The following is a 9597-nucleotide window of genomic DNA, read 5'->3' as shown; positions in this document are numbered from 1 at the left end:
GAAAGGTGTCAATGGAGAGTTACGAGCAACACGAATGCATAAAATGTTAAACGCTCGTTGGGCCTGTTTGACAGCGTCGGACAGGAAACACGGCCTCCGCTGCTGTCTTTGTGGGTGCGGTCTATTGGTTTCAAGAGCAGCGCATACCTCGTGGTCTATCACACTTTGCGACTTGTACTAGTACCGAAGCAGCGAGAAGTAACGCCGGTCTGCCAGCGCTGGCAGGGTTAGTGTCAGCACGGATGGCGAGAACTGGAATCGTGCAGAACGCCCCTGTGATCAGACGCAGGCAGGTTGGTTGAATGGCTTCCAAGCGTTTGCAAAGGTTGACCGAGACAGTACTGAATATGAAGCTGTTATACTTCAGTGTTGATCGGATGAGACCGATATAGTGTGGTAAGCACCGTTCGGTCTGCACCCCAGGTATGACCAGCAAGGCACCTGAGGACGTTAAGCCGTTTTAAGCTTTTGACATGCTCTATGTGTGCTTGCAAGCTTTAAGCTTTTGACATGCTCTATGTGTGCTTGGAAGTTTTAAGCTTTTGACATGCTCTATGTGTGCTTGGAGAGACGGTAAGTGGCGGCAAGGGACCTCGTTTGAAAATGAGCATGGCGGACTTTGGAGCGGAGAGAAAGAATACCCATTCTGAGCACCAATTTACACAATAATAGATTATTTTTTGTATAGCTGAGGAAGACTTTTGACAGTCTCTCTGTGAGCTCCATATAGCAAGATTGTCAGCAAACAGCGAATATCGGACACATCCTAGTGTGATGTGGAGTGTGAGAAAAACATTGGTGGTAATGTTTGCAAATATTTTAAAGGTTATGTCATAACTTGCAACCGCATTTGAGCACAACGAAACGCTGTCAAGAGCCCCTTCCCTTGCAACGCTTCGGTTACGCTCCATCATCTCCCTTCCCCCTTCATTCGTAGCATAATTTATGAACAGCCCCGCGGCAGTACTGCGCGCAAATGCGCCGAAAGTGCTTGGTTCGCGGTGTTCACGCAAGATGGCGTTAGCTCCCAAGGTAGCCGTTCGATCGACGTCACAGGCGAGGCCGCCCTAATGCGACATGCCGTTGGTAGTAGGAACCTGGGGATGAGTGCTCCGCTATCGACGAGTTTTAACGGATTGGTAGGGCACAGCCCTGCGGGTCTGGTTGAAGAACTGACATTTCCACTGTGATTCGATATCAGCCTTGGGACTGAATAGGACCCGGCAAAATTGGTCTCCCGTCTCACTAACGTTGAACACGCAGTCACGCTCTGTTCCTGGACAAGGTCTCAATCAACGATGTTCGTTGTGTGACCATTTCACACGTCACATGACCAATTGCTGAGCAGGAGCAATCGGCTCACACAGCGCTGACAAAACGTCGCAAGCGCCGATTACTCGTCTTTTCGCCAAGCAAACCTTTTCGAATGATGCTCGGTGATCAGATGAGGCAGGATAGTTGGATTTGCAGCGGTAGCGCAGAGGCTGGAGGCTCAGCCCCAAAGTGCACTATGATACATGGAGACGTTCGAAGGGCATCCCCCCTCCCAACAAAACTTGGAATTGATTGCACCAGCCGACCACCAGAAGGACGAATAATGCGGCCTGGGACGATCTAGACGGCACCAGACGTGAATGATGGCATTTGCCATCATATAAATGATGAAAAACAAGGTAATGCAGTCAAAGACATTTCGTAAGTTGTAAGTTGTACCATCGGGTGTGATCAAAGCGTTAAAATGTTTGCCTTCCACGAGAAGTTGTCAGGCTGTTTGGTGGTGTCATCAAACAGCCTGACAACGTGAAAATGTCGCCATTTATAATTAAGCGTGCAATAGTGGTCTTTGCACGCTTAAATGCGAACTGTTGTCGTATTTCACAACGCACATTGCTAAAAATTGGTGTGTTAACCGGCTCACAGCAGCCGCAAAGCTCGGCTAAGCCGACCAAATTGTTGCGCAGAAATGTAAATATTTTGTTAACTATCGCAATGAGCTGAACTGCACGGCTGCGGGGATGTACTTATCCGAGCTCTCAGTCCAGAGTATGCATCATATTCGAAGCCGGGTTTCGGAAAAGCTGCATGGCCGCTTCCAGGTCGACTTCTGGGGCGCGTATTGATCGGACGGCGTTAAAATCAGTGGATTTGTGAACGGTATATCCGCTTACATCACGCAGATCATGTCAAGTCCGACTTTTCTGTTTGCCTAGATACGACCGACTGTGTAATATGACCATGACTGCACATTCCTTACCCCATCCCACCCCCTGAAAAACTAAAAATACAAGCGGATCCACGTCTCGCGCTTAATACCACGCAACAAGCTGTACACATCGATCCAACTTGGCCAATGTCATCGTTCGCTCCCTGATACGTCAAACCGTGCTTGGCTTGTGCTTCTGTGGCGCCGGGCCGTTGAGATCTGAAGCCGGTTTCAACACGTTTTGCCCAGCTTTTTGGCAGCCATCGTATCAACAAAGATGCTTACTTTTTGAAATCGTGGCGGACTGGCCGGGTCGGACGGTCCGATGCGGACTTTGCTCTCGGTTCCAACTAATTTCTCCAGCCGTGGCTTCACTCGTTACAAACAAGTGCGGAGGACTGTCCAACGTCCATCGCTCGTGTGACGTCAACAACACCGTCGCCATGCAAACGTTTATTGTAATAAAACCCCGACACACGTCCCTTGAGAAGCGTTGCTGAGCTCTGTTGGTTTCCAACAAACACCCAAATCCGTTAACACGCGAATCCAACAGTAAAACACGAGCAGGGCAGTCTGCGACGGCAGTAAGCCCTATCATATTGCAAGGGAGGAAAGGGCACAGCAAAGTGGCCATCTCGCTTTACCGCGTGGGGCGGTCAGCTGCGATCTTAAGCATCGGGCACTATCACAACAACATCCCGCCTGTAGTTTAAGGCTGTGGCGCAGCCACAGAACCGTGGCGACATTAGCATAAAGCTATGGCTACGGGGACACGCACTCGCCTGTCAGTCATCGCGTCTCACAAATTAAGAAACGTTAGTCTACTCACAACTCACCAACCGACCCAGTGTGAGATGGCATGTGGTGAAATCAGACGCGCCACTCAACTGCACTTGAACTGAGACGACCGCGTCTGCGGGATGAGTGAATGCGGTAGTAGAACACTGGGTAACTTCGTCACACTTGCACACACACACGCAAAACCGCGCAATCCACCCCACCATTCCCCATTTGGAATGCCTCAAGAACAGTCGACATCACGGACACCCTCTTCTTCCGGAGCGTCCGTCACAGCCCGTCACAGCGCGTATCGGAGGTACGCGCGGACGCCGGCGGGCAGCGGGAGCTTCTCGACGTCCTCGCCAGGTGTCAGCATGCGGATGGCGCGCCGCGCGGAGTGCATCAGGGACGGAATATGCTTTGGCACGGTTAGGAACGTCACGCTACCGTGGCTGGTCCTGCGGGTGTGAGGGCGCGTCGTCAGCCGCCAGGCTCCTCACAACTTCGTCCATTAACCATACACAACTGTATCCGTACATGACGCTAAAAGATCCGACGGCACCTGATCACGCCATCGGTGACAAAAATAGCTGAAGGGATTGCGGTTAGAGATTGTTTTAAGTTCAGCACTTCAAAAGTACACGGCATCTCTTCCTTCACATGATACCTGTTTTCGCCAACGGTAAGTTTTTTTACGCGGCAATATATCTGCTCGATTTAGCTTTAAAAGGGCCCCAATTGAAGGCTAGTGCCACTAACTCCTGGCCTTTCGGTGCTGCTTCAGGTTCACTATCTTTCCTCCGCCCGAGAAAGCTTCGTTAAAACTTAAAAAGTGTTTGGCCAGCCCTCTGACCTCTTCGCGCTAGACCCTAAGCTCATACTCAGCATGCGACAGGTTTACACGCATTGCAAGAGCGATCCACGGCAAAAACGCGAAGTAACCCGTTGCAAGAAACCAGTTTGTGAGTCTATCAAGGGAGCTGTATTCCTCTAAAATGTGACAGCCGTGTGGGTGACAAAACATCTTTGTGAACGCCGGCATACCCAGGCCGATGGGCGGAACCACTCCGCGCCTGGAAAACCACAGGTACGGGGTGCCATTCCCCGCGGTGCCCGCCCTTCCTGCCAGGGTTGGAGGCAGGCAACGCCAAAAATCCTCAGCAGCTGAGTGCGTTGTAAAGCCCCTGTGGCACACAGGCCGGTGAACGGGCACGGCGCAACGTCCCCTTCGGCGCAACATCCCCCCCCCCCCTGCCAACTCACCCCACAGCCAGGACGCTGCCTGCGGCGTTGAAGGTGCACGAGGTCAGCATTTCGTCCTCCTTGATGCGGGGCACCAGCACGGACAGGGCCGGCTCCGACGACTCCTGCCACACGTTCCAGAACCGAACGAACCTGGCCGGGGCAAATGGAGTCAGGTGCGGACATCGGCAGCCTGCTGAGCGGATCGCCGCGGACTGGGCTGCCACTGATGTTTACGTGATGAGAAAGGAGGAAACGGCCGGTGGGAGACGGGGCTGGCGTGACGTCATACGATTCGCCGTTCTCAGAGCAACACCAGACCGTGACAAAACGAAGGCGAGGTAAAACACGACAGCAGAAATATTCAAAACGCATACGCATCACACGTGTGCAGAAAAATTAACACCATGCTTTTCGCGTGACTGGTAAACGAAATCAAAGCATGTCTAAAGGCCTCCTGGGGAGCGTGTAATGAATGCCACAGTATCCAGGGCCTATCCAGCTGTATAAAAGACGCGCTGCATGCCCACATTTCTTCGCCTTAGTTTAAAATCGCCGACGCTGGCGTACGACCAAGAACAGCTTGGTTGTAAAGCAGGATAATACGGCGAATATACCCGGCTGACCAGCGCGGCCCAAGGTGTACTGGTACTTTTGACCACAGCGATCTGGCCCCGACAGAGGCCGCGACCCAGCTGCACTCACCCGTCCTCGAGCGATCTGGCCCCGACAGAAGCCGCGACCCAACTGCACTCACCCGTCCTCGAGCGATCTGGCCCCGACAGAAGCCGCGACCCAGCCGCACTCACCCGTCCTCGAGCGATCTGACCCCAACAGAAGCCGCGATCCAGCCGCACTCACCCGTCCTCGAGCGATCTGGCCCCGACGGAGGCCGCGACCCCGCCGCACTCACCCGTCCTCGAGCGATCTGGCCCCGACAGAGGCCGCGACCCCGCCGCACTCACCCGTCCTCGAGCGATCTGGCCCCGGCAGAAGCCGCGACCCAGCCGCACTCACCCGTCCTCGAGCGATCTGACCCCAACAGAAGCCGCGACCCCGCCGCACTCACCCGTCCTCGCACACCGTCGCCGTCTGGCACATGGACTTGGACATGACGGCCGCCCTGACCCAGGCGCCGTTCTCGCCCGAGGCGAAGATGAGGCGGGGCGGCGGGTTCAGGTGCAGCAGGGTCTGCAGCTGCGCCCCTGTGAACACGACGCCGCTTGAGCCACGTGACAATCCCGCACTGGCGTTGTTCAACGGACGCAACGGATGCATTTTTATGTTGGTAGCTTTGTTTCGGCGTCGATATAAGTAGCAGGCAGCACCACCCGCTAATAGAAGATTTGCAGGATCAAGCGCATATTGGATTAATGTTGATATATAATATTCAACAGACATTCGAAATTGCAATAACATTTAGTAAATAGCTATTTCACATCTATGATTCCGGAAGAATGGAGCTCCATGCCCATTTTTCATTTGCAAACGCCCACTACATTTCTACTCATAACTGAAAAGTTAAGTGTGGGCCAAAGGCCCTCGGAGCTGCATCACCCCGATAGCAGTGCGGCGGTGGCGCCACTTTACAGAGAAAACACGAGGAACTGAGTTGCTGCATTACCATCGTTTCCGCTTGCCAGGGTCTAATCCACTGGTCGCTGGTCTGAAATAAAACTTGTACGAATATGGCGGCACGTGGTTGGCTCCCAATGAGCCAGCGTACAATCCAGAACTGAACCAGTAGCCGAAGCACGTGCAACACATCCCCGTAAATGAAAAAGGGGCATAGTCCTAATCAATAATCGTTCGTATATACTCCTGCAGCCACAGGTACAATCTTAGTTCATTGAAACCAATGTGTAACGGTAACGAAAACGGATCTATTGCGTGCTACGGGCTGATCCAATTGCGTGGAACAGTCTGATGATGCAAACTATACTTCCCCTAGTGGAGGCGTAATTGGAAACACATTTTGCGAGAGGCCTTCATAGAGAGCATCAGTCAAAAATCCTGCCCTGTGATAGCGATCTCCGCTACGTCAACGGATGTTGCCCGGCACGGCAGCTGAGAATTAGGTCCTCTTACAAATTTGAACAACTGAGGTGGCGCATTGCACAGCCATCTTCCCAGCCCACGCAGACCGTGTAACGGAATCAAAGACCACAAACAATAAATAGACTGGCTGAGGGACCCAAGTGCGCTTGAGGCGCGCGGTGCGTACATTAGCGCGGAGTCGTGTGTGGTTCCCACATATATAGGGGCGCGCATACCGTGCGGAAAATTGCGCGCAAACCTTTCCGCTTCCAGAACTATGTACGACTTGCGTGCTAGTTTTCGCACTGAAAGAGGCATAGGCGCACTTGGGACCCTCAACCCGTAGCATCATATAACGCCTTTAGCTAATGATATTGCGGCTCTAACGCTCTAACTGTGAGCAGGCATGCTGCCCTCAAGCGGGCGAAAGTAAAAACACACCTGTCTCGGCGTCCCACACGATGGCGCGCGTGTCGAGCGAGCCGGAAATGATCAGCCTGCCATCGGAACTGAAGGAGCACGAAGTGGCGTCGTGGACGTGGCCCTCCAGTACCAAGTGACGCTTGTATGTCACCATATTGTATACGTAAAGCTGAAATGTAGAAAATGTGGTGTGAGGCGTCGTTTTAGGCAAAATGTGGTGTGATGCGTCGTTTTAGGCAAAGTTGGAGCGTCGTGGGGACGACAAGGATGAACGGTGGGACAGCCCTATATGACTGTATCCAACCATACACAATGGCTTAACCAGATATGACTTGACCCAACAATCTATGATACCTGGTACACATATGACTCGTCCGATTCACAACGCAGTTCCTGACAATAATGTACAGATAAGGCCCATACCAAGGCAATCTTCTTCAATGGGATGGAAAGGTGAGGAGGTGTGACGTACCATAACTACTCAGAGCCCCTATCTGATCGTTACTTGATATTGAGGGGCTTATTGCAACACGCGATAATACAGTCGTATTTCAGTGTCGATTCACTTGAGTAGACCCACTTGAGATGTGCAGTAAAGAGGCAGTAAAGGCACCGTGCGACCGTCTCAAAATACTACGGGTATGGACCTCTTCCAAATGGGCAACACTGTGCTCGCAAAGTTTGCAATGCCGACTGCGACTGTGCACCCCATCCATATCCGAAGACAGATCGCAGCAAGCGCTGATGTTTAGCACCATTTGGGTTCCATCAGCGTCTTGATTGCAGCGGTCATTCCCCACCATCCAACAACCGGTTATATTTCCACCCAACGATTTTGCACAGAGAACGTCTGTTCATCCCTCGCGCGGCACTCCCCAGCCGGTGGATCCCCTAGCAGCCGTACGCCCCCCGCACACAGAACGTCTGTTCCTCCCTCGCGCGGCACTCCCCAGCCGTTGCTTCCCCTGGCAGCCGTGCGCCGCCCGTGCAGAGAACGTCTGTTCCTCCCTCGCGCGGCACTCCCCAGCCGCTGGTTCCCCTGGCAGCCGTGCGCCGCCCGTGCAGAGAACGTCTGTTCCTCCCTTGCGGGGCACTCCCGAGTAGGCTGGTTCCCTCCGGCAGCCGTGCGCCACCCGTGCCAGCAGCGGCCGGGTCCGACTCCGCCCGTCCAGCGGCCTGGGCGCGCGCGCTCGGCAGTTACCAGCTTGCTCTGGCCGCAGGCGACCAGCTGGCGACCGTCGGGGCTCCAGGAGCAGCGCAGCAGCGGTACGCGGCACTCGGACAGCGTCTTGTACATGTTGCCGTCGTCGGTGAGGTCCCAGGCCTGCCAGCAGGCAGGAGCGTCAGCCCACCGCCCGGGCGGGGCCGTGGCGCGACGGAGCAGACGGGGTCACAGCGGGGTCACATCGGGGTCGCACGTGCGGAGCGTGCGGAGGAGGGCTAACGACGGGAAGCCCTCTGGAGTGGGGTCTCCAAACAGGGAGCGTTGGGACTGCAGAAACTGGATCACGAGAGTACGGGTAGCGCATGATGATACAAATAAAAGAAGCGCGCATCGCACACGTGGGCCGTAAGATACTAACGAGGACATAAAGAGCAAGAATTCTAAACGCAAAGAACACTCTTAAGAAGCACACACACATCTGAAGCTGTATATCATGGATGGGAAAGAACGAAATGGCAAGACAGCACACGCACGACACAAATTAAAAGGCATCGCAATTCACAATCAACACCAAGCGTCCGCTCCACTAGGAGAACATAGACACAGTTCACGAGCACACGAGCATACTTTTAAGATAACTTTATTGGTGTACGTCCTTGATAGGACACGGGTAGACCAGTAACATGCCTTGTCCGGTGTCGGACAAGCGATGTGACGCCACAGATGAGTGTTGTTACGCTAGGTGACACCAGACCTAAGCGAATGATTCCAGACGCCTTTGGAGTCCATAAACAAGGCACAAAAAAGGGCTTATCGGCCATGCCGTCCGCCCTGTCAGAGCTAAATACGCCATAAGGTTCATGAACTTACTAGAAAATCAAAAACAGTGAGCCACGAGTGCGGTCGTTCAGCCCAAGAAGAACAAGCTCCGCTGAGGTTTGGCTGCGCAATAACTCAATACGTTTAGAGGATTTTCTCCGCTGGCATATGGGCTCAACTTGAAGGTTGCAGTGTTGGCCTTCCAGGTAATTCGTAGCTGGTACATTTCTACGCGCTACGCAGTAATAAAACAAAGAACTGTTACAACACGCAGAAGAAAAACTAGCGAACAATTGTGCTACTAGTGCTGAACACGGCGAGGGGATGCAGTCAACGACGTTATCGCTTTGTACGGCGATAACCGGGAGGTCCTCCCAATCTGAAAATTCTCCCGTAGTTGGAACATGGATATGGTACATGACTACACTAAGCCCTCGGTCTCGCTCGCAATGCCTATGCTTAGGACCTCCCTGCGAAATAACGCATCTAACGCAACAGGCAGACATAAAGCCCGCAGCAGCGTCCAGGAAGGACTGCTTACGATACCACAACCGAACAAGAGTAAAGCCCTGTCCAGTACCCCAAAAACAGTGCGTTCCACCATGATAAGCAAGCGTTTATCCTCTTAATTTGCCGGGATTCTCGCTTTGATGACGACCGTCTTGCGTGACCGGGCCAGGTGCGAACGGAGCGGGTAACCCCCTCCCTCCGCCGGCACGGACACAGCTGACGCACCCCATCCCATCAGCCTGATGACTGGGCTCGCCTGAGGGGGGGAGGGGGGATGATCCATGGCCGCGCCAGAGCGGCCGGTCCAGGACTGGGGTGTTGGCGGATCCCAGCCAGGAGCGGGGTGGCCGCTGATCAAAGCCAGGTCACGGTGCCTGCTGATCCGTGCAAGAACAGGGTGCTTGCGGATCAGCTGAGT

General features: G+C 53.7%; 1 protein-coding gene across 1 annotated transcript; it reads right to left on the bottom strand.

Annotated features, from left to right (window-relative positions):
- Positions 1-2625: 2625 nt before the first annotated feature.
- Positions 2626-8028, bottom strand: LOC119089766 (WD repeat and SOCS box-containing protein 1). Its single transcript, XM_037212579.1, has 5 exons — positions 7887-8028; positions 6704-6854; positions 5295-5430; positions 4247-4378; positions 2626-3441 (listed from the first exon to the last, which is right to left on the bottom strand). The coding sequence occupies exons 1-5, from the start codon at positions 7980-7982 to the stop codon at positions 3282-3284; spliced, it is 675 nt and encodes a 224-aa protein (XP_037068474.1). The 5' UTR covers positions 7983-8028; the 3' UTR covers positions 2626-3281.
- Between the last annotated feature and the right edge of the window lie 1569 nt (positions 8029-9597).

Source organism: Pollicipes pollicipes, unplaced genomic scaffold (genome assembly GCF_011947565.3).
Source record: "Pollicipes pollicipes isolate AB1234 unplaced genomic scaffold, Ppol_2.1 Scaffold_3087;HRSCAF=3621_pilon_pilon_pilon, whole genome shotgun sequence".
In the NCBI taxonomy this organism is placed as follows: Eukaryota; Metazoa; Arthropoda; class Thecostraca; order Pollicipedomorpha; family Pollicipedidae; genus Pollicipes; species Pollicipes pollicipes.
Note: the sequence above shows the minus strand (reverse complement) of the source record. Positions and strands in the feature narration are given on the sequence as shown.

Coding starts and splice junctions, on each gene's coding strand:
- LOC119089766 (XM_037212579.1), bottom strand. CDS start 7,982: ATGTACAAGACGCTGTCCGAGTGCCGCGTACCGCTGCTGCGCTGCTCC. Junction 5,431..6,703: donor CGTGTGGGACGCCGAGACAG/GTGTGTTTTTAC, acceptor TCGTGTTCACAG/GGGCGCAGCTGCAGACCCTG. Junction 4,379..5,294: donor GCGACGGTGTGCGAGGACGG/GTGAGTGCGGCG, acceptor TGCCCCGGCCAG/GTTCGTTCGGTTCTGGAACG.